Here is a 27,816-nt window from a genome sequence, read left to right on the forward strand (position 1 = left end):
TATTAGACATTTTATTTTATTCAATTTTTACTTTTATAAAAATATTCAACATAAGAAAAATGTAGTTACTTTCAAATGGAATGTGTGCACATAAATGTAAATAAATGTGAATGAATATGAATAAATATGAATGAATATGAATAAATATGAATGAATATGAATAAATATGAATGAATATGAATAAATATGAATGAATATGAATAAATATGAATGAATATAAATATATATGAATAAATATGAATGAATATGAATGAATATGAATGAATATGAATAAATATGAATGAATATGAATAAATATGAATGAATATAAATAAATATGAATGAATATGAATAAATATGAATGAATATAAATAAATATGAATAAATATGAATGAATATGAATAAATATAAATAAACAATTATCTTATATGGTGTATGACATATTATATGAGATATTTATGAAATATAAGAAATGTATCAGCAAAAAAAAAACATACATATATATATATATATATATATATATTATAATTAATAAAAAAAAAATGAATTGAAATTTTCTTTCTACTTTTAGCTAGCTTTAATATAAATACTTTTTTTTTTTTTTTTTTTTTTTTTTTTACACAATGCGGTGGAAACATAGCAGTCCAAAAAAAATAATAAATAATAAATAATAAATATATAAATAATAAATATGAAATATGAAATATTTGAAAGAATAAAAATATATATATTATATATATATATATATATATATATATATATATTATGTAAAACACATATAAATATATTTATATAATCATAAAATATTACATATATATTGTTATATATTGTATATATTTTTCATATATTCCATTTTATTTCATTTCGAATTATTACAAATCTGTTATTATAAAAAAAAAAAAAAAATAATAATTAGTAAAAAATGAATTCTTAGATTAAATAATATATTATTCATGAATATTAAATGTAACTATAAATTTGTATTTATTTATTTATAATCCTAAAATATTGTGGTGCTATGTTTATCTCTTCTTTTTTTAATAAAAAAATTTATATCTCATATTTCATATATCTTTATTTTTTTTTTATTTTTTTTTCATATGATTAATGCAAAATGTTGTAAAAAAAGAAAAAAATAATATATATATGTAATATTATATATATATGATAATATAATAATATATCTTTTAATATTTATGTATACATGTGGAATGAAAGAAAAAAAAAATAATAATAATAAAATAATAATAATATGTTTAGTATATATATATATATATTATGCATATATATTGAAATATAATTTTATATTTTATATTTATATTATAATATTATTATACCAGATTTATTATTCATATAAATATATATTTATTTTTATAGCTTTATTTTATATATATATACATATATATATGTATATATAAAAATATGATGATAATATATTTAATACCCATTTATTTTTTCCCAGGTGAAACAAATTTAATATTTATACATTTTATTATATAATGTAGTATTTTTATTTTTATTTTTATTTTAATTTTTTTCTTTTTTTTTTTTTTAAAATTAAAATTGTCTTTAAATATGATAATATTTATTCTTAGTATAAAAAATGAATAAAAAAAAAAAAATATATGTATTTATTATTATATTAGATGTATATTAATAATATATATTTTAATGTTTCATTTTTTTACATAATAAAATATTACATTATATTATTATTATTATTATTATATATATATATTATATATATATATATATATATATATATATATATGTATCCATTATGTACATAATAGTAATATAATATATTTCCCTAATATATATTTTTTATATACACAACCCAAAAGTAATAATAATAATAATAATAAAAGAAAATAAAAAAATAAAATGAATAATAAAAATAATTAAATACCTTCTTCATTCTTATTTTCTAAGGATAATGATAAAATAATCACACGTGAAATATATGAATAAATAAATAAATATATATATATATATAATATATATGTATAAATATTTTTGCAAAATAAATAATAATAGAATAGAATTTATATGGTAAAAAAAAAAAAAAAATTGTATTATATATATATATATATAATATATATATATATATATTAATATATCATTATATTTTTATATTTTTATATATTATTAAAAATAGTGGTTTCTTTAACAAGGGAAAAAAAAAATAATAATATATATAATATGTATATGCATTCTATTAGCTAGACTATGCTTTATAAGGTTATTTTTTATATTTTAATTTCTTTATTATTTTCTATATAAGATTATTATTAATATTATAAAAACAATTGTTATACCATTATTTTCTCTATCTCTTTATGTAACCTCTTTGTGTCAGGAAAAAAAAAACAAAACGAATTAAGCATATAAAATATATAAAAAAAAAATACATCATATATATATATATAATGAATGTAAGAAAATACACACTAGTATAGTAACACCTTCAGTATGTAAAATAAATCTTTTTATAATCGTACTATACAATATTTTACACTTAATAAAAATGTAAAATTTATGTATACTGTGTATAAATTATATTAAGACTTAAAAAATTATATACATATATATATTATATGTAATTAAAATGTTAAAATATATATATTATTATATATATATATATATTGTCGCGAAGTTTTTGTAAAATATTAAATAGATAAAATATGCCTATATTGTGACTATATTATATATTTTCCTATATTAATAATTTAGAGTTTACATTTAAAATATACCACTTATAATTTCATCATGTTAATATGAACCTCCTTTTTTTAGTTTTTTTTTCTTTTTTTTATGTTTATATGTATATAATATATTAAATTAGAAATATTTAAAAAGAAAAATAATTTTTTCATTTTTTATGCTTATCAATATTTATCACACAAACACTTTTATTTTATTTTATTTTGTGAAGAGGTTTTAGTAAAATTATGTGAATATAAATATTATTCCTTGATGAGGAATATATAAATTTTTTTTTTTTTTTTTTTTTTTTTTTTTTTTTTTTTTTGGGGGGGGGTCAAAAATAATAAATGGCTGATAAAGAAAAAAAAAAAAAAAAAAAAGAATTATAAGAATTAAAAATATTATATGTATATATATATATATATATATATATATAATAAACACATAATATATATAATATATATATATATAATATAAATTAATTTTTCAGGATTGTGTCCCATATAGATTATTTATGTGTATAAAACACTTATATGGGTATATTTTATTTTATTTTATTTTTATATTTTTTTGTAACAAATAAGTGATGTAATATATCGATTTTTATAAAATGTTATAAATATATAAGAATGAAGAATAATGAAGATATAAGAAGCAATAATAATTCTTTTACATGTTGTTTAGAAAATGATCGTGTGAGGAAAGAAATTCTTTTGACAGATATTTGTAGGAATGAAACGTATGGTAGTGAAAAAGAAATGAAGGAAAACGAGGAAAGCAAGGAAAACATAAAAAATAATAAGAATATTGAAATAAAAAAAAAAAATATGAGTGTTATTCAGATACATAAATTTATTAATAAATTAAAGAATACAAGTATTACCGAATTAGAAAAGAATCATTTAAAATTATTACAAGAAGATATAAAACGTTTAAATATAAGTAAATATATTGGTGAAATATTAAGTTATATATTTGATTTGTGTTATCATGTTAATAAATATTCAGAGATTTATCTCTTAATACATATAATTAAATATATATATGAGACATATAAAAATGTAAATGAGCATATTGAAAAAATAATTTTCTTAAAATTTTTTAAGTTGGAAGAAAATGATAAAAATTTCTTTTTTATTATATTTCATGATTTATATAATAATATTAATGACAAAGAAAATAAATATGGAATAAATCGAACAACAAAAAGGGAAGATAAGAAGGAACACAACAAGCTCCATAATAATAATAATAATGATCATGATGATGATGATAATAAAGACAAGAATAATAATTATGAGGTGAAACATAACAAAGGAATAACAAATTCATACATCTCAAATATAAATAATGTAAGTAATATAGATAATATAAATAATGTAAGTAATATAGATAATATAAATAATATAAATGTACAGGATAACAAATTCAAGAACAGTCAAAATTCTGAAAATTATTTTTCAGGAAATGGAAATAATAATCAATATGAAAATGGGTATCAAAATGATGACAAAAATAATGATGAGAATGAGGATGAAGCAAATATTTATAATCTTAGTAAGTTTAACAAAATTAAGAATGATATCTTTAAAAAATTAACTTCTTCTTTTATGTTAAAAGAAAATGAAGAAAAAGATAATTTCATTTTTGAATTTGATATATTTGAAAACCAACATAGTGATATAAAACTTATTAAAAAACTTAATGTAGATAAAAAAGTGTATATAAAAGAAATGTTTAATAATGTTAATATAATGAAAAATATAGAAAAGAAAAATAAAATCAGAAAAATTTTATTATGTCTATATTTTGAATTACTTTTTTTAAAAATATGTAATAATAAAAATTTATTTTTATATATGTTTATAAATATTACATTTTTCTTTTCTTTAAAATTTTATCCTTATATAGAAGAGCAAAATAAAATAACAAATTGTACCTCTCAAGAAAAAAAAGAAAATAATACAATATTGTATGGTAATAATAATAATAATAACAACAACAATAATAACAACAATAATAATAACAACAATAATAATAACAACAATAATAATAATAATAATAACGGGTGTGATCTTTTATGTAATATTAAAAAGTGCCTACTAATAAATACTATAACAACATATGATTATTTTTTTAATAATACAAGCAGTATATTAATAGATGAAAGCTTTTTTAAAAGTACATCAACATGCACAAAAAATGATGACATAAAAAATGATGACACAAAAAATGATGACATAAAAAATGATGACACAAAAAATGATGACATAAAAAATGATGACACAAAAAATGATGACATAAAAAATGATGACACAAAAAATGATGACATAAAAAATGATGACACAAAAAATGATGACATAAAAAATGATGACATAATTACGAATGATCCACCAGATGAAAATACAAACATTTCATTAAATATGTCTTCTTTGTTAGGAAACATAAAGGATATGAAAGTATATATTACAAATTTCGTTTCGACTTTTTATTATACTAGTATGTATTCTTCTCTCGTATATTTTTATGCAGAACATGTAATAAATGAGTATAGTAACGGAAATAATTATACCAATATTTTATATATTAATAATAATATAAATCAAAATAATACTAATAATTATTCTAATAATTGTAATAATAATAATAATAATAATAATAATCCTCTTAGTAATAATTATAACAATCATAATGTTATTATTAATAATAGTAATTATCATCATATTAGTAATAGCACGCAACACAACCTTTTTAACAAAAAACATATGCTTTATAAAGATGAATATGATTTTTTCAAAATATACGAGAGGAGCAAAAATATTTGTAATCTCTTTAAATTAACCCACATAAAGTTAGAAGATATACAAATAAATGCCATCAACATACTTGGTTTAAACATTGAAAGTTATAACCATATAAAAATTTTTGATCATATCAAAAATAAAAATGAAAAAGATAAAGAAATTATAATAGACGAAAATAATTCAGTATGGATTAATGATGAAGAAAAAGCATTTTATACTATATTTCCAGACTATTCAAATATAAATATTTTTATTAACGAAGATGATGAGGAGGAGGATAATCAAAATGAAAATGGTTATCAAAATAGTGTTGTACATAGTGACAAAATTATTTCAACCCTTACTACTAATCATACCATCATGTCTTCTAACACACAAAATAAATCCGATGTACAAAAAATTAAATATTCTATATTAAAGAGGGAAACAAGTAAAAAGGATAAAGTAAACCTAATGAACGGCTTGAACATAACATATTCTAATGATAAAGACAAAAAAGGTAATCTTCATGATGCTGATTGCATAAATGATAGTACCAATCAAAAGAATAATAATTTTATGCAAATAGGCCAGAAAAAATCAAAAATGAAAGAAAACACACCAAAAAATTTAGCTACTGTGATAAAACAATCTGGTGTGGTGAACCAATCTGGTGTGGCGAACCAATCTGGTGTGGCGAACCAATCTGGTGTGGTGGTGAACCCGTCCAATGGTTGCATTATTTCTCACAGTTGCTATAACCAAGGAAACCTTAAAAATAAAGAACAGAACTTCAAAATTTATATAGAAAAACTTTTAAACATGAACAATGAGAAAGATTTAGAAAATTACGTTATGCTTTTCCTATTAAATTATAATACGAAAAAGAAAAGGAAAATTATCGCAAATAATATTATATATATAAATAAAGTAACATTAAATTTAATTCCATATTATTGTCGATATATATGTATAATAAATAAGTATGCTAAAGATATGTATCCTATAATTATTGATGAGTTAAAAAAAATTACTGAGAAAATAATAAAAGAAAAAGTACCATGTGAGAATAAAAAAACGAAATGTATAAAATATGTATGTGAATTAACGAAATTTAAATTATTAGATTTATCCTATATTTTAGATATTATATCTATATTAATAGATAATTTTACTATTGAGCATGCGGAGTTATGTTTTTTTATTTTAGAAAATTGTTCTTTTCTTTTATTAAATAATCCAAGGACACATATACGTTTCTTAAATTTGTTTGAGAAATTAAAAAAAATAAAAAACACAAAAAATTTAACAGAAATGTTAGAAGTATCTTTTGAAGAATGTTCTATTAAAATAGAAAATTTTATAACAAAAAATAATATGTATACATCAAATAATAATAATAATAATAGTAATAATAATAGTAATAGTAATAATAGTAATAGTAATAGTAATAGTAATAGTAATAATAGTACACATAATAATATTTTTAAAAGAAAGAAGAAGAAATATACTGTTGAACAAGAACAGAAAAAATATTTTCTTAAAAAATTATTATTTGAAGATATCGAATATAAAGATACAGAAATTATATGTAAATATATAAGAAAATTTAATTGGAATGATTCTTTTTTTTTATATATTTTAAAAAAATATATTTTTAAATATTTAATGTATATGAGTATATACCAAATAAATAATTTAGCATCTTTATTATACCAACTAGCTAAATATAAGCCCCAATTTGTAATACACATAATTGATGAATTATATGAAAAAATTATTAATACTTTAGAATCGAATGATTTTAAGCAATATACCTTTTTAATACAATATACACATTTATTTGCTGATTTATATAATTATAAAATATTAAATTCTACCAATGTATTAGATTTGCTATATTATTTGATATCCTTAACTGATATAAATATATGTTACATGCATGAAATTAATTACTTGTATCCTTTTTTTTTAGAAAATAAAAAATTCATAGAACATATAAAAGTCGGGATATATAATATTGGAAATGTAGATTCTGAGTTTAATAAAATCACAACAATTTTGGATATGAAGAGAAACAGAAATAAAATTCAGGAAAAAGATCTAGAAAAAAAACAAACTTGTGAGATTTATTCAACAGATGAAAGGGATGAAGAAAATACAATAAATAATAAAAAGAATGTATATGACGATGAAAAGTGTGTATGTGAAGATTCTTTTTTTTCGTATGATTATTATAAAGAGGATTTTTATAAATATTTATTCATTAATAAAAACAATCCAATTTTTTTTCATATACTTCATGATTTACAAAATTGTACTTTTATAAATATAAAAATGATATGTATTATTTTAGAAAAATGTGGTAAATATTTTAACACACAATTATTAAAATATAAATTAAATAAGTTTCTTTTATTTTTCATTAGATTCCTTTTAGTTCTGGAGCCCTTACTACCTATATACATTAAAAATATTACAGATCATGTTATCGATTATATAGCACAAGAAATGAAATACTTTAAATCTATCGAGATATTAGATAAATATTTATTTAAGATATTAAATACAGAATATAAAATATATTTGAATGCAAAACTTAAAATCAAAGATTCAAAAAATATAAAGAAATATTATATAACCGATGATGATTTAATTTTTAAATTCGATCACAAACATATTAATCATGAGAATAATATTTCTTCACATTATAAAAAATCACATAAAAACGATGAAACACAAAACAATAACAACAATAATAATGATAATAATAATGATAATAATAATAATAATATGAATAAGAAGAATTATTATCATAACAGCCATTTTTGTAGTACTACACATTCTTTTAAAACCAACAACACATACACCATTCCACAATATTCCAATAATAATAATCAAAAGACATTGAATGAACAGACAGGATTAGAGTCCGTTAATTACGAACAAGAAAAATTGGACAAAGAAATTAAACACATAATTAATCAAGCAATACATGAAAACAATAAAATAAATAAAGAAAGCAAAGATGTAAAACCTAGGAATATTAAAAATATTACTTTATATACTAATTTAATAAAAAAAAGGGACAAAAAAAATTTACACGTATAAAAGGATATGCTTCATATATATATTGTTATATATGTATATATGGGGAATATTTTCTTTGCTATGTAAAAAAAGAAAAAATATATAAAAATAACAAAAAGGAGGAGAAGTCCAAGTATTTTATTATATATAAGTAGTACAAACAATTAAGAGATAAAAAAAAAAAAAAAAAAAAATTAAAAAATTAAAAAATTAAAAAATAATAAAATAATAAAATAAAAAAATTTTTACATATATATATATATATATACATTATTTGTTTTATTATTTATTTTATTTTTTTTTTTTTTTATGTAACCATACTTTATGTGCACCATCATTTTATTTTTTATCCTTTATATATAATAACGTTTTAAAAATAACAAAAAGGAGAACAAAAAATATTGAAAATTTTATAAGAACCATGTATAATAATATATAGTGTGAGCATGAGCACAATATGAAATAATTTATTTGTTCTTTTTTTCCAATAAAATAAATCCACATCAAAGTTTTCAATTTAAATAATATTATATTAAAAATGAAATGTTCTTTTTCATAATTTTTATTTAAAAAGAAAAAAAAAAAAAAGGAATAGAAATATTTTTAATACATCAAAACATTTTATAAATATCTAAAATATATAATATATATATATATATATATATAATTAATTAATTAATTAATTACTATATATAAGAAGATTATGTGAATTTGTATTTTCTAAAAGAGTAATTATACATATTATATATAATATATATTTATTTTATTTTATTAATATTCACTTTGTTTATAAATATCAATATATATATATATATATATATATATAATTTCTTCTCTTTCAAAATAATTAAAAAAAAATGGCCCCCTCACATATTTATATTATAAATGTATATATAAAAATATATATATAATATATATATATATACATATATATAATATATATAATTTATATGTAATTGGTTTTGATTTTTCTTTTTACCGCATGCAACAAGAAATCTTACAAAATACATAAAAAAATAAATAATATAATCATATATATATTATATATATCATTATAATTTATTTACATATATTTATAACTATGTATTTTTTTTTATTAATATTTTTCAATATTTTTACTAGTTCAAAAGGTATAGCATTTTATAGGTTCTAAGAAAAATAAAATATATTAATAAAATCATATTATATTTATAAAAAAAAATATATATATATATATATATATATATTATATAATAATATATTTATATAAGAAACCTCATTTATATAGCACCATACATTTTTTTCCTTTAAATAGTTTATTTTATATAGATATATATTAAAAAAAAAAAGAAAAAAAAAAAAAGAGCCCAAATTTTAATTATAAAAAAAAAAAAAAAATAATAATAATAATAAAATAATAATTTCCTATTCGTTTATAAAATAATATAATTTATTTATAATATATGTATTATATATAATATATATATAAAATATTTATATATATATATAATAATAATATATATGCTTTAATATAAAGTTATCATTTTAATTATATGCGTAGAAAAACATTTCTCTATAAATTTCTATTTATATAATGCGGGGGAGGAGAACCCTTTTTTTTATTTTTATTTTTTAATAATATAAAATATTTATAATATATATTATATATTATATATATTATATATATAATAATATAATAAATTGATACCTCTTGTTATTTTTAAATATAAATTTTATAATTATTATATTATATTATATTATATTATATTGTATTATATTAATATAATATATATTTGTAGTGCCCTTCTCTTTTATATAATTATTATTACATATTACATATATGTAATTATTTTATATAATAATTTAAATTAAAAAATATATATTAAAAAAAATTGAGTAAATATATATAATAATAAATATATATATAATTTATTTATAAAATTGAAAAAAAATATTATAAAAAAATAAACAATATTTCTTTATTAAAAAAAAAAAAAAAAAAAAAAAAAAAAAAAAAACAGATACATAAATATATAAATATTTATATATAATAAAATAAAAATTATAAATAATATATTTTTCTATATTTTATATAGATATAAAAGAATCTTGAACTTATTTATAATAAGAATAATTTTTATTTGTAATTTTTTCTTATATTTTTTTTCCTTGAAAATGATTAAAAAAGCAGTTTCCTTATTTTTTATATTTTTTTTATTTACCATAATTAGAGCATCCCCTGGAAATGATAATAACAATGTTAACAATGTAAGGAATAAATAATATATATATAATATAATATATATATAATATATATATAATATATATATATATATATAATATAATATATATATAATATATATATAATATATATATATTATTTATATATATATATATTTATATCTTTAATTTTGATAGGATGGAGTTGTACATGTTTTAAGTAAAAATATCGACGTAAAAAATTTACAAGGTACCTTTTACGAAATAGCTACCAATGCTTCCGATAAAATATTTCCTGGTTTAGCATGCAGATGTACGAAATATGAATTTTCAGGTTTAAAAAGAGATGGTAATTTAGGTTATGTGTTAATAAATTTTTCATGTGCTCGTAATTTTATTTTTGGTGAAAAGAAATCAGAGATGACCTTCAAATTAATATTAAACAAACCATTAGATGAAAATACAACTACTGTTGAAGAATTTAATGCTAGTATATATTTAGTACAAGGAAATCAACAAATATTATTAAATGGAAATATTAATATTATATATGCTGAATTAAATGAACAAAACGAATTCGAACATCTTATCTTAGGTGGTCAGAAATCAATAGAACCCATGATCATTATGTCTAAATATAGAACCGTTTTATTAGATACTTATAATAAATTAATTAACTCACTTTACTTAGCTGGATATGAACCTTCACTTCTAACATGGCCATTTATCATACAAACAGATCAAACATTCTGTGATTAAATTAATCAAGAAATAATAATATATAATTATTAATATATATATATATATATATATATATATATATGAACATATATATATTTTTATTTTTTTATAATCAACCCATTTCCTACATTTTTATATATTTGTGTGTTAGATACACTTATATAATTAATTTCTATCATTTTGATATTGACAAAAAAAAAAAAAAAATAAAAATAAAAAAGAAAAAAGAAAATAATAAAAAAAAAAAAAAAATAAAATAAAATAAAATAAAATAAAATAAAATAAAATAAATGTGTGTTTATATAATAATTTCATTGTACTATCACCTTGTGTTATAAAAAATATTTGTACATACATAAAAATATATATATATATATATATATATATGTATATAATCTATTTATTTATATATATATTTATTATATAAATATATATTATTTGATATTTATTTTTACTTTTATTTATATTTATTCTTTACACCTTTCCATATCTTTAATTAAAGAATCCTTACTTATATGGGTATATAGTTTGTAAGTTTTTTCACATTATATAAATTGATATTATACATATTATATATATATATTTATATATACATATGTTTATTTATTTATTTATATATGTATTTTTTTTTTTTTTTTTTTTTTTAAATAATAATCTATATTGATGTATTGTTTTTTTTTTTTCTTTTTTTTTTTTTCTTTTTTTCTTTTTTTTCTTTTTTTTCTTTTTTTTCACTTTTTTTTTAAAAAGTGTTTTCAATTTCCGAAATTCAAAAAAAAAAAAAAAAAAGAAAAAATATTCTTACATTTTATTTATAAACACCCAAATAAAACTTCATAGTAAATAAGCGTTTGCATTGTTAATAATATTAATAATAAAGAATTAAACATCAAAAAATTAGACATTTGACTTGTAATAATATTATATATATGTATACACAATTTAGACAAAATTTAAAGCGCGTCATGTGATCTAATACATACGAAAATAAGAAAAATAAAATAAAATATAAATAAATAAATATATATATATATATACTTATAAATAATCTTCATTTTATTATTATTTTTTTTTTTTCTACTTTTTGTTTGAAATTTCATTAATATCTATGTTGGGTTCATCATATACACCTAATTCGAAATAGAAAGAGAAAAAAAAAAAAAAAACGCATCTTTTTCTAAATAAATAACATATATGATAATTATTATATATTCATAATTTTTCATAAGTTATAATAATTATCTAAGTCTTTTATATTTCCTATTTATGATGAACCCTTAAGTGGTCACAGAAATAAAATACCACATCTACATTGTATATATATATATATATATATGTATACACAGTATGCTTAGTATTCTCGTCATAGGGTTTGGTGTTATTTTTATTTTATTTTATTATATTTTTTTTTTTTTTTTTTGTAATATTTTTATACTAATCACATTTTTACATTTTATAGTTTTTTAATTCATTATTCAATTTAAATATGTTAAAATATATATAAAATAAATAAAAAAAAAAAAAAAAAATTGAACACCCTTATATATTTTTTTTTTTGTTGCAGCAATTAAAAAGATATATAAATATGAAGTGTTACAAAATAAATATAAATTAATAATTATAATAAAGAAATGGTGTTCTCATGACAATATTTCATATAAAAGGAAAAAATTGATTCTTTTTATTTAAATAAAATATATCCAAATATTTAAAGGCACATATAAATATATATATATATATATATATATATATATATATATATATATATATATATATAAATATATATGTATATATTTTATTGTAATTTATTATTTAATTTTTTTTTTTATATTATCCCTCTAAATAATAACATTTATTTGGATAAAAAAAAAAAAAAAAAAAAAAGGATTTATTAATGCATTCATTATATTATATATATTATTTTTAATTTTTAACCTATTCGGAGATATCATATAACTTGGTCATTTTATTATTTAAAAAAAATGTACATAATAAATATGAACGATCTTCTTTTCTATATGTAAACGTAAACAAGGATATATAATGAAAGCAACTTCCAAAGAAAATATCCTTTGGAAGTATAAAGAGAAAGATGAATTCATTTATAGTCAGCTACAAAATATATTGACTTCTCAACCCTTTAACAAAATTGTAACCAAAAAAATAAATTAAAACAAAATGAATCAAAACAAAATAAAATAAATTAAAATAAAATAAAATAATGAATGTATACACGTGTGTATACATATATATATATTTTTATTTATTTATTTATTTATTTTTTTTATAATCAAAGCTAGAATACGAAAATGGAGATATTTACATAGGCACCTCAAGAAATAAAAAAAGAAATGGATTTGGATACTACCTATATGTTAACATCAAAACCATATATCAAGGGTAAGTATTTTTAAATATATATATTTTATATTTGTATTCCTTTTTAATACGTCTACATTTTTTTTTTTTTTTTTTTTTTTTTTTTTTTTTTTACCTTCTATAAAAGACAATGGAACGATAATACCAAAAATGGATATGGGACATTATATAATCAAAAGGAAGTTATATACTCAGGTAGACACATAACATTTTTATGTAGACCATTATGTAAACATTTTTTTTTTTATACAAATATGGCCAATTTGTTGTAGCATTATATATATATATATATATATATGTGCGTGTGTATATATGTATATATATTTTTTTTTTTTTTTTTTTTTTTTTTTCTGAATTGTTCAGGTGAATGGTTAAATAACATTCCTCATGGTTTCGGTTGTAATTACAAAGATGGGAAATTATATATGGGTTGTTATAAATATGGATTCATGAACGGTGTAGGTATATTAAGAAAAAAGAGGAGTTTGAATTTTTGTTTGTTTGAATGGAATAAGAAAAAATGTATCATAAGAATTTTTAAATATATGGATATATATTTATATATATATAATAACGATGAGCAAATATTATATCAAGAAAAAATGGATGCTATATTTCCATTTTATATTGATAAAAATATATGTAAAAATATACATGAACAGGTATTCGATAAATTATTTGGAATGTCTGATAAATTGATGAGTCATCTTTTTCAATCCATTGATAAGAAAAATAATAAGATTAACCACAGTGTGAATACTCAAGGGATATTAAAAAAATATATTAATTATGATGACCATTTGAATTTTCTAAAAGGGATAATAAATAAAACGGATATATTAAATTTAAGAATTGATGATAATAATATAAAAGATGGTAATAATAATATAAATGATGATAATAATAATAATAATATAAATGATGATAATAATAATAATAATATAAATGATGATGATAATAATTATGATGATAACCATGAATTTCATTTTTTTAATAAATCCTCAAAAAATAAAAGTAATATGAACAAAAGACAGCATGATAAAAACAAGACACAATCGGATTCTTCTTCTTGTTATAAGGAAACCAACAATTTTAGTAATATGTCCTATTCAAAAGAAACCTTATATTCACATGATATAATTAAAAGTAAAAGATTGTTCAATGAAAAGTTTTTATTTTATCATACAGATTCTTGTAACAGTGACTTTTGTATACCAACCGATGACGAAAGTGACAGTATTATGAATAAACATGAAATTAAAAAAATTAAAAAAATGAAAAATATTAAAAAAATGAAACTACCAACAAATGTTGGGCAAGAAGAAATAATAAAAGAAGAGAATTACGATGGATATAAAAATTATGAACAATATAAAAATTATGAAATAAATCAAAAAACTCAAAATAATATATTACGTTTTCAAATGTATCAACAATTAGCCCAGTTTAAAATAAATAAGAAGAAAAAAAAAGAAAAGAAAAGAAAAAAAGAAGAATATTATAAATTATTTATTTCGCATTATAATATAAACTCATCCGCTTCTAACAATTTAAAATTAATAAATCAAAAAACAGAAGATAATAATAATAATGATAATGTCATAATAAATTATGGTGTATATTCCAAAGCTAGTTTGTTCTTTTATGAAAATTTATTTATTTATTTAAAAGAATTAAATAAAAAAAAAAAAATTGAAAATATTTATCAATGGGAAAGACACCATATTTTAATTTTATTGTATTTATTTAAATTAAATAGATATATAGAATCTTTTTCATCTAATAAAATTAAAGGGATTCATTTTTTTTTTATTTTAAATAGTAAGGTTTTAAAAGAATTAGGAATAAATAATAAAGAGCACATATTTTTTCTTATGAATATAATTAATACGTTTAATAGTATTCATAATATGTATTTACAAGTATTAAATCAAGAGAAGCTTATGCACAATGATTACAAGTCCTCATGTGCACACCATTCTATAAATAAAAAGGAAGTTTTTATAATAAAAAAATTTGATAAGAGTATACCCCCAAATTTTTTTTTATGTTATTATAAAAATTGTCGTGTATATTTGAAAGGTTTTACACATAAAAAGGAAAAATATATATATAAAAACAATGAAGAAAATGAAGAAAATGAAATAAATGAAGAAAATGAAATAAATCAACAGGATAAACAGGATATACAAAATGTACAGGATAAACCAAATGAACAAAAAAAATTACTAAATATAAATGGTACATGGGAAAAGGGTATTGAAAAAAAAGGTGATGAGAATGTGCAACCAACATATATAAATGATGAATGTAAAAATGAGGCACCTGATCATAATACAGATATAAATATTTCTATACATGTACAAAATAAGAATGATTATAATAATCTTAATTATAATAAAAATAATAGTACAGACGCAAAAAATATTTTACCAAGTTTTAAAAACAATCTGCTGAATGCTGCTCAAAGGTTATTATATAATGAATCAATAAATGAAACATTGTTTAATAATCTGAAAAATATTAAAAATAATTTCCTCAAATTAGAAGAGGAACAAGATGAATATAAAAGGGATGGACAAACCTTAGGAAACTTTGAAAATGTGACAAATATGTCTTTATCATATCAAAACAAAAAAAAAAAAATAATTGAGCACAATAAAATATATTCTCCAGAAGATAACACAAAGACAGAAATTAATTATAACAATGATTGTATGATTAATAATGTAAAGGAATATAAAAAAATGAAAAAGAAGAAAGGTGAAAAAAAAAAACATATATATAATAATCCTATCAAATATAAAAAGACATATAATAATAAAACATATAATATAATTAATAAGTCAATAAGAAAAATTGAATATATAAAAGAATATTTGATAGTATCTAATTTAAGACATCCAAATATCTTACAATGTATAGGAAATATATTCGTTGATGACAAGGAGGATTGTGGCATTGTTTTTGAATATATAAAAGGGAAAACTTTATATGATTTTATATATAAAAAGGGATATAATAAAAATGAAATAAATGATAAGAAGGTTAATAATGATGATGTTTATAATGACCATAAAAATAACCACAACAATAACAATAATGATAATGTTATCCGTAGGAACAATATGCATAATAATACGCTTAGGTATAAAGAAATCGTAAAACTATTCTTCGAAATTTCGTCCTGCTTATATTATATACATAAAAAAAATGTTTGTCATGGAAATATTAATAGTAAAAATATAATGATAACAAAAAAAGGGGATATTAAAATATATAATTTTGAATGCTCATTTATTGAAAGTTTTTATGATTATAAAATGAAAAAAAATAAAGAACAGAATAAAAGATATAAAAATTATTATGATATTTATAATAATATTTCCTTGGATGAACAAATGTTTTTACCATTTCCTTATTTTACTACAATTAATAATATAAAGAATAATAACATATCAAATTTATTATCATTTAGTAATAACCATTTATATTATTATTATATTAATGAAAAGCATGATGAATATTATTACATGGCACCTGAAGTATTACGACAAGAAGAATATACCAAAAAAAGTGATATCTATTCATTTGGTGTTATTATGTATGAAGTCATTTTTAAGAAAGCACCTTTTGAAAAAGACATTTCTCCTTTGTTTTTTTCAATACAAACATGTTATCATCCAAGATATATTAACATGGATACAGATCAATTGAATTTTTTATACGGGAACAATATATTCTCTTCACTTTCTCTTTCTCATTCTAATTCTCATTCCCATTCTCTTTTTATGAATATTATATTTTTAATTAAGCAATGTTTACATCCTTTGCCTACCTGTCGACCCACTGCAAAATATTTAAGTCATCATTTTGAGCACATGCTAGAAATAATTAACTGTTATAAAGTATTATAAAAAAAAAAAAAAAAAAAAAAAAAAAAAAAAAAAAAAATATATATATATATATATATATACATATATATATATGGATGACAGGAGATATGTCTTTATAGAGCTCCTAATTTTTTATAACACAAATGTGTATTATATATATATATATGATGTGTTCATATATTCTTATTTATTTATTTATTTATTCATTTGATTATTCATATTTATTACCGATTAATTTTTTTTTTGTGTTCAAGTACAAAATTTTAAAGGTCATGAAATTAAATGGAGTCAATGCATTTATAAAATAAAAAAAAAAAAAAAAAATAATAAATAAAATAAAATAAAATAAAATGAACATACGTAAAAAAAATATATATACACTAATATATACATATATATATATATATATATATATATATGATATAATATTTGTATTGTGAATATTTTTAATATGCTCATAAGTTAAATATTTAAAGATTATATCCATAAGAAAAACAAATATTATGTTATTTTCTCTTTAGAAGTAAATATTCATCTGGCTGGTTCAAGAGTTGAACAATTTCTGATGCTGTTGGTCTTAAGTTAGGATCATAATTTAGACATAATCTAATTATATCAGCAAATGGGGAATTTTCAATTTTGGAATGTATACAAGGAGGTAATTTTTTTGTAAATACATCAACTAGCTTTTCATAAATTTGGTCTGATTCATCAAATGTTATAATATAATGTTGAAAAGGTGATGGTAAGTTCATCATTTCTTGGAATACACATCCCATAGACCATATATCCCATTTATATGATAATTTTGTATGATCTAAGAAATTATAATCACTACTTTGTTTTAATGGATGGCATGTTAATAATTCAGGTGGAGCATATATCCATGTTGCTCCAGATACATTCGTAACAATACCATCTTCACATTCTTCTGCATCACCAAAATCACATAAATGTATATTCCAATCACTATCAATAATTAGATTTTCTGGTTTAATATCTCTATGTATAATTACATTTTTTTTATTTTTAATAGGTGTATGTAAAAAATTAATTACTTCAGCTAGTTGTCTACACATTTTTAATGATATATCTATACCAAGAACTTTTTCATCTTTATTCATATTATTTTTTATGGTATGTAAATCCAAACCATTTACTAATTTTGTAACTAACCAAATATCAAAATAACTATGTATAATACCACCACATAATTTAATAATATTAGGGTGATCACATTTTGCTAAAATTTTCCATTCATTTATTGATCTTTTTGTTAATCCATATGGATCTTGTCTAGCCATTTTATCTACTGGTACTTTAACAGCTACATGCATGCCTTTATACCATCCTTTATATACAACACCAAATGACCCTTCTTCAATTACAGTATATTTTAATTTATTACTATATTTGTTTGTATAATATTTTGTTTTTCTTATTTCCCTTTTCATTTTTCCATTGAAAAAATCTTTATTCATAATTTTACATCCATTTAATCCATAATCTTTCCCTGATCCATTATTTAGAATATGCATACCATCTGAGTTCAAGAAATTATTATTACTAATATTATTATTATTATTATTATTATTATTATTACTATTACCATTAATGATGTTATTTATATATTCATCATTTTTATCATATGAAAAAACATCGATTTCTTCAAATGTTTCAAAATATAAATCTTTTGGTTTAATCATATATGATGTTAAGGATTGTAAATATTTTATATCACTTTCTAAACTTAATAATTGACTTTTCGACATTCTAAACATATTTTCATGATTCTTTTTTTTCTTTTTTGTTAAATCACTACTGTTCGAAATATATTTATAATTCCCTTGTTCAACATCATATGAATTTTGTTTATTATCATTAATATGGCTGTGTTTGTTAACATAAAACCCTTTTCCTAAATGGTTATTGCATGCACCAATATTTTCGAGGACATTTGGTACATTTTTATTCTTCATATTGTAATTTCCAATGGACTGTTTGCTTTTGCTATATTTTTCTGGGATACTATTACTGTGTTGGTTTATAATGTAATTATGACAGTCCATATTTCGATAACATATCAGATTATTATTGTGCATATTCTTCACACCATTAATAATATTATTATTATTACCATTTTTGACGTTTATATTTTTCATATTCTCGTTTGAGTTATAGGATGAAATAATCCTATTTCCACCTTGAAGTTCATGATTATAATAATTATTACTAATACTATTATTATTACTAATACTATAATTATTACTAATACTAATACTATTATTATTATTATTATTATTATTTACATTAACATTAACATTAATATTATTATTGCTTTTACTATTATTATCTATACTGTTCATATACTTCATACTCTTGTGAAGTTCATTATTTATAACGACCTCCGGATTATATTTAACAGGAACGTTAATACTACCTTGTATATTATGATTAAGAATTGGGGAATTTAGGTTAGACATATCAATATTATTTTCCACATAATTTTTATTAGCTTGTTCCATTTTTTTATCAGCATTTATAATACCCTTATAATTTAAGGATGTCTTCAATAATACTACATTGTTAATATCACCAATGTTTTTATTATTATAAACATAATTTTTTGGTATAATTTTATTATTTTGATAAAATGTATTATTTTTCATATTATTCATATTATCAATTATTTGTCCACTTTCAATTTTTTGATTTTTATCTATATAATTTATATCATGATTACTTTCACATTTTATTATTAAATTATCTTTACTTATAAATCTTCTTTCATTTATTTGATCATCCATATGTACATCTGACAGTATCCTCTCATTCATATTTCCATTATCTTCTATAAAATTTAATATCTCTTCATTTTTTGAATTTCTTGTCTTTCTACTTGGATTCATAAGTACACTATTTTTATAAGGATGAGGAGCATTATTCATTGTATCACTTCCCATACTTAATCGATCATCCACATGACATTTTAAAAAATCCATTTTGTTATTATTTATATCATGTAGTTTTTCATTTTTATTATACATACAATTGTTATTATTCACACTATTATTTGGTATGTTTTTATTATTCGAAGCAATGTTCAGATTATTGTGGTAATAATTTTCTTTCATGTTATTATTAGGAATATTGCTAAAACTATTATAATTATTATGACCATTTCTAACATTTTCTAAATAATTATTATGGGCATTTCTAACGTTTTCTAAATAATTATTATTCCCATTATTAATGTAAGTATTTTTATTTACTTGGAAGGATTCATCTTGTGCATTTTTATTAAAATCGTTCTTATTGTTTAAATTTAGAGAATGCTTAACATAGGTACTAACACTATTAATATTATTATTGTTCATATGGTTTAAACAATTCATATGGTTCAAACTATTCACATTATTCATATTATTCACATTATTCATATTATTCATATTATTCATATTATTCATATTATTCACATTATTCATATTATTCATATTATTCACATTATTCATATTATTCATATTATTCACATTATTCACATTATTCATATTATTCATATTATTCATATTATTCACATTATTCATATTATTCACATTATTGTTGTACATATTCGTTTCTATTATTACATTTGGACGCTTTTCTTCATTCACCTTTTGGTTTGATAAGATCATATGAGAAGAAATTGTTATGCCGTTTTTTCCATGTGTATAAGTATACGATTCTTTATTAACTTTCATTTTATTTGTGATAATGTTATTATTATTCATATTATTGTTCACTTGAGTAACATTATGATTTGGAAGAGAATACATATTATCACTCACATTGTCTTTACTGTATGTATTTATAGAATCCCTCATATTATTTATTTTATTTTCCACAGGAATATTCATCATATTATTAAAAGTATATTCATTTTTTTTTACATTTGTATTATTTGAAACATTTGTTGGAATACCAACATTTGATATGAACGAATTCATATTGTTTGGTATATTGGTTCGATTATTATTTATAAAATTGTTTATATTTTTGTTTAACATTATATTTGTCATACTATCCTTAAGGAAATTATTCCTTTTGTTGTTGGTAACAACTCCTAAATTAAAATTATTTTTATTCACATAATCATTTTCATTCATTTTTATATTGTTATTTGGAATCGATATATGAAGAGAGTTTTTTTTCATATTTAAAAAATCCACATTATTATCATGTTGATCATTCAGCATGCTCCCTCGTCTTTCTTCCATTTGATTCAACGAATGATTCAATGATTGGTTCAATGATTGGTTCATGGTTTGCTTTACACTTTGTTCATTTTTCATAAATCCATTTATATTATTATTACTATGAATAATGTTTTCCATGTTATCATTATTCAATAATTTATTCTCTCCATATTCTTTATTTAAAATATTTAGCATATTTGGTATTACTGGTTTCTTATTATTTGTTAGGAAACCATTAAATCGATCACTAACCTTTACATTATTATTTAGGTTATTCATATTACTCATACTATTTATATTATTCATACTATTTATATTATTCATACTATTTATATTATTCATACTATTTATATTATTCACACTATTTATATTATTCATACTATTTATATTATTCATACTATTTATATTATTCACACTATTTATATTATTCACACTATTTATATTATTCACACTATTTATATTATTCATACTATTTATATTATTCACACTATTTATATTATTCACACTATTTATATTATTCACACCATTCATATTATTCACACCATTCATATTATTCACACCATTCATATTAATCATATTATTTATATTATTACTTCCATTGGATGTAATATTTTTCCTATAGGCTAAATTATTATTTGGACTTATTGTTTGATAATTTTTATTATCTTTCATATGTGCAAAATCCATTACATTTTTATTCATCAATGATCTGTTGTTACAATCAACAAGATGATGATTATTATTTATACTCTTCATTTTTATGTTCATACACTTATTAGATGCCATGTTTTGTTTATTAATTAATAATTTTGTAGGATTATGAGCAAATGAATGAACTATATTATTATTTTTTAATATCTGCAAATTGTTTCCATTTTTATTACATGTTATGTTATTATGTATAACGTTTATACTTTTTATTGTATTATTCATTGAATTCATATTTTTAAGGATATCATTTTCCAAATTTTTATTTTTCTTCATAAAGCTATTTATACTATTGATGTTGTTAAGGTTATTAAAACTATTCACAACCTTTGCATTATTCATACTATTAATACTATTCACACTATTAACATTTATTACATTTTTCATAACCTTATTCATGTTATTTATATTATTCATGTTATTTATATTATTTATATTATTTATATTATTCATGCTATTTATATTATTTATATTATTCATGTTATTTATATTATTTATATTATTCATGCTATTCATATTATTTATATTATTTATATTATTCATGCTATTCATATTATTCATGCTATTCATATTATTCATGCTATTCATATTACTTTCTCCAAACATCGAATTTTTACGAACACAATTATTAACACTATTCATATTATTAATATTATGCACATTATTTAATATATCCATAGTACTTACAACATTTTTCATACTATTATACTTCCTTGAACTATTTAATAAGTCCATTGTATTTATATCTTTCAAATTGTTTACATTATTTAAGATGTTTATATTATTCATATTGGTGCTTCCACATAAATTGTTAGACATAATAAAATTATTTTTAAATTTTAAAGAGTCATTATTATACTGATCGTTAATATTATTTGGAAGCAGATCATTATGATTATTACTATTATTAATATTATAATTATTAATATTATTATTCATATTTTCATAGTTCATGCTCATATCACTGTATATAACGTCATTCTTTTTCATTCCGATAATCTGCGAATTATTCACATGGTTTCCTACATCTACTTTGTTCGTATTATTATCATCACCTTTACTCATTCTTATATTGTGTAAATTATAATTATTCATGTTATACTCTCCAATGCTTTTCATACTATTCGAGTGATTAACATTGTTGAAGTTGTTTATGTTGTTTATGTTGTTCATGTTGTTCATGTTGTTCATGTTGTTCATGTTGTTGACGTTGTTCATGTTGTTGACGTTGTTCATGTTGTTGACGTTGTTCATGTTGTTGACGTTGTTCATGTTGTTGACGTTGTTTATGTTGTTCACATTATTCACATCATTCAAACTATTCATACTATTCATACTATTCATACTATTAATACTATTCACAGTATTCATATTATCCTTTATATATTCCATGTTACCATTACTCACATAACAATGTTGATCAAATACATTTTTCATATTGTCGTGATTCGTTTTGTGATTATTATTACTATGTACACGCACATCCATATTATGATTAATCTTTTCATATGTGTTCGCCTTTATATCATGATACGAGCTGTTGGGCATACATTTTTTTTGATCTTCTAAATTAATGGAAGAATTATATTTAACATTTTTCAAATCATGCACAGAAATATTAACTGAGTTAGATTCACTCATATTATTACTGTTCATATTATTACTGTTCATATTATTACCATCAATATTATTATCATCAATATTATTACCATCAATATTATTACCATCAATATTATCACCATCAATATTATCACCATCAATATTATCACCATCAATATTATCACCATCAATATTATCACCATCAATATTATCACCATCAATATTATTACCATCCACATTATTATTAACATCGTCTTCATCATCATAAACATTATTTACATAATTATCTTCTCCCATGTTATTATTAAAATCGTCACTTATAAAATTATCATTCGTATCAGTATCATGGATATCTATATAACTTTTATTCATATTATTATTTTTATGATTCTTTATTTTATTATTCATTTTTTCTTTATTTAAGAAACTACCATAAAAGGCATGTTCATCCTTTATAACATTATTCATTTTACTATGATATGAATATGGTTCATAGTTCATTATAGTAGATATATTTTTCTTTACAGAATCGAACATATATACTTTATTATCATAATGGTAAATATTATTACTACTATTATTACTGTTGTTTCTTTTTTTATAATTATTAAGATCAATATTGTTGTTCTTATCATCCCCATGGTCATTTTTATCATCATCAATATTATTATTATTATTATTATTATTGCCATTTGTATATGTCGTATTCCTATTATTAATTTTTGTTTTATCGTCCAATGTATAGTTGCACGAAAAGAAATTATTTATTCTTGCATTCTCTACATTTATATAATTATTTTCTAAACTATTTGAATGCTTTAAATTTTGTTCTTCTTCTTTTTCATATGAGTTATATGAAATATGTCTATTCTTTTCAGGAACACTTGGCTGATCCTTTTTATTATCATCACATATATCATTATTAATAAGAAAATTACTATTTGTTTTATTATAAAAAGATGATATACTATTATTAGGTTCATTTGTTTTTATATTCTCATCATTCGAAGAAAACATATCATTATTTAAATTATTCATATAATAATTATCATTATTTTTTCTAATATCTTCACTTTCATTCGTTTGAATTTTTTGATACGATAAAAGACGTTTATAGTTATATTCACGTATTCCTTCTTCTACGTCTATAAAATGATCACTGTTTTTTTCCTTCAAATCGTTGTTATATAATAAATCTTCATAGTTTATAATATTCTCCGTATCGTAACTATTGTGATGATCATCACAATGGTTATTATTACTAACACGGATATTATTATATGTATTATTATTTGTATTATTACTTGTATTATTACTTGTATTATTATTTGTATAATTATTTGTATTATTACTTGTATTATTACTTGTATTATTACTTGTATTATTATTTGTATTATTATTTGTATTATTACTTGTATTATTATTTGTATTATTATTTATATTATCATTATAATTAGTGCTAGCATCACACACATTTTTGTTATACGACAAAGACGAGATGTTTTTATATTCCATCTCAATATTATCATCATTGAAGAAATTAATAACATCATTATTATTATAAATACCTGCTTTGTTAGTATATGAAAAAATAGATGTATTAACTTCTTGATGCTTTAAGGATTCATCTAATGTAGAACTTTTATTTTTATAAATATAACCATAACAATTATCATTATCATTATCATTAATATTAATATTATCATTATCATTATTATTATTATTATCATTATTATTATCATTATTATTATCATTATTATTATTACTTTTGTGACGATGTGTTTGATTATTATCATCATCATAATCATCATTTGGTACATTATCAATAACTTGATCATTTGGATAATCACCTTCTAATTTAATATCTTCATCTTCATCGTTTTCATTTTTTACTTTTAATGGTGTCAATTTTTTATAATATTCATGATTTATATTAACAATATTGTTGGTATTTTTGTTACTATCACTGTGTTGGTTAGTATTATATTTATATATATTCGTAGCTTTATTACTACTACTACTACAACTACTATTATAATTATTATTATTATTATTATTATTGTTGTTGTTGTTGTTGTTGTTGTTGTTGTTGTTGTTGTTGTTGTTGTTGTTGTTGTTGTTGGTAACCATAATATTATCCGTATGGTTATCCATGAATATTTTATCATTAAATAAACTAGATTTTGTATTAACATTATCAATATTATTTATATTAATATTATTACTATTATTATCTTTTGTAAAATTTATCATTCTTTTATTTATTACGTTAAGAAAATCTTTATAATTTTCTTTGTCTTGCACCTTGCAAATTTCCTCCTGAGGTGTTAAGCAATTCATATCTTTATCCTTACTTTCAAACAAACCATTTTTATCATAACTATAATTATTACTATTAAAATTGTTTTCTATATTATTATTAATATTTAAAATATTTAATAATTTTTTATTTTCCAAAATTGTAATATCTGATACATTCGTACTAATGTTGCTATTCATATGAGTGTGTTCATTTATATTGTTTTTATTATTATCATTATTGTTGTTATCATTATTGTTGTTGTTATTATTATTATCATTACTGTTTATATTATCAAAAGTATTAATATTTTCGTTACACGAATCTCTTAATAACACAGGGTTATTCTTCAATTTTTTTATTGCACCTTCATTTGTATATGAAGAAGAATTATAGAAATGATCATCATGGTGTGTATAATTATTATCTTTATCATATTTTTCATTTCCAAAATAATAATTATTATTACTTTTGGAAATACTATTATTTATATTACTTGACATAATATGTTCGTTTAAAACATCATTGGTTGTATGAATAATTTCTTTATTATGTGAATTTATAATTTTATTATTTAATAAAAAATCTGTAAAGGCATAATCACCATTATGTAAATGATTAGAATTTAGCTTATTAAAAATGATGTTGGTATCATTAATATTATTTCGAAGATTTATGTTACTTTTATCATTTATATTATTTATATTATTTGTATCATTTGTATTATTTGTATCATTTATATTATTTATATTATTTATATTATTTATATTATTTGTATCATTTGTATCATTTGTATCATTTATATTATACTTTTTGATGTTTATAAAATTTTTTTCTTCCATATTTTTGTTCATATTATTATTACATTCAACATTTTCATTATTAATATCGCATATATTATTTTTCCCACTTTTATTTAAATAATTATTAAAATATTTAAACATATATTCATTATTAAGATTATTATTACTACTCTTATTATTATTATTATTATTATTATTATTATGGTTGTGATTTATATTATCTATGTTATTACTATTATTCATATATATGTTATACAAATTCTGTACACTATTATTCATGTGCCCCATATGAATATCATCCTTAATATTATTCTCATTATTATATTTTATATTTTCTTTTACTCTATTTTTATTTTCTTTATTGTCACTAAAAATTTTGGAATTAAGAGTTACCTCATTCAT

General features: G+C 18.8%; 5 protein-coding genes across 5 annotated transcripts in view; 3 read left to right on the plus strand and 2 right to left on the minus strand.

Moving 5' to 3' along the window:
• The window catches only part of PF3D7_0925700 (histone deacetylase 1), a gene marked incomplete at both ends in the record, with an annotated part of 1,350 nt that extends 1,340 nt beyond the window's left edge, over window positions 1–10 (minus strand). The window contains one exon of the mRNA XM_001352091.1: window positions 1–10. This exon is cut by the window's left edge and continues 1,340 nt beyond it. Coding sequence (XP_001352127.1) covers window positions 1–10 — 10 coding nt within the window.
• Window positions 11–3,314: 3,304 nt separating this feature from the next.
• PF3D7_0925800 (armadillo repeat protein, putative) lies at window positions 3,315–8,579 on the plus strand (the record flags this gene model as incomplete). Its single annotated transcript, XM_001352092.1, has 1 exon — window positions 3,315–8,579. The coding sequence occupies one exon, from the start codon at window positions 3,315–3,317 to the stop codon at window positions 8,577–8,579; it is 5,265 nt and encodes a 1,754-aa protein (XP_001352128.1).
• A 2,133-nt stretch (window positions 8,580–10,712) lies between these two features.
• On the plus strand, window positions 10,713–11,516 carry PF3D7_0925900 (parasitophorous vacuolar protein 5, putative; the record flags this gene model as incomplete). The annotated part of the gene is made up of 2 exons (XM_001352093.1): window positions 10,713–10,805; window positions 10,956–11,516. 2 exons carry the CDS (start codon window positions 10,713–10,715, stop codon window positions 11,514–11,516), a joined length of 654 nt encoding a protein of 217 aa, XP_001352129.1.
• A 2,025-nt stretch (window positions 11,517–13,541) lies between these two features.
• On the plus strand, window positions 13,542–17,794 carry PF3D7_0926000 (protein kinase, putative; the record flags this gene model as incomplete). The annotated part of the gene is made up of 4 exons (XM_001352094.1): window positions 13,542–13,649; window positions 13,795–13,898; window positions 14,005–14,072; window positions 14,241–17,794. The coding sequence occupies 4 exons, from the start codon at window positions 13,542–13,544 to the stop codon at window positions 17,792–17,794; spliced, it is 3,834 nt and encodes a 1,277-aa protein (XP_001352130.1).
• Window positions 17,795–18,279: 485 nt separating this feature from the next.
• PF3D7_0926100 (protein kinase, putative) lies at window positions 18,280–27,816 on the minus strand (the record flags this gene model as incomplete). Its single annotated transcript, XM_001352095.1, has 1 exon — window positions 18,280–27,816. One exon carries the CDS (start codon window positions 27,814–27,816, stop codon window positions 18,280–18,282), a length of 9,537 nt encoding a protein of 3,178 aa, XP_001352131.1.

Source organism: Plasmodium falciparum, assembly GCF_000002765.6.
Source record: "Plasmodium falciparum 3D7 genome assembly, chromosome: 9".
Classification (NCBI taxonomy): domain Eukaryota; phylum Apicomplexa; class Aconoidasida; order Haemosporida; family Plasmodiidae; genus Plasmodium; species Plasmodium falciparum.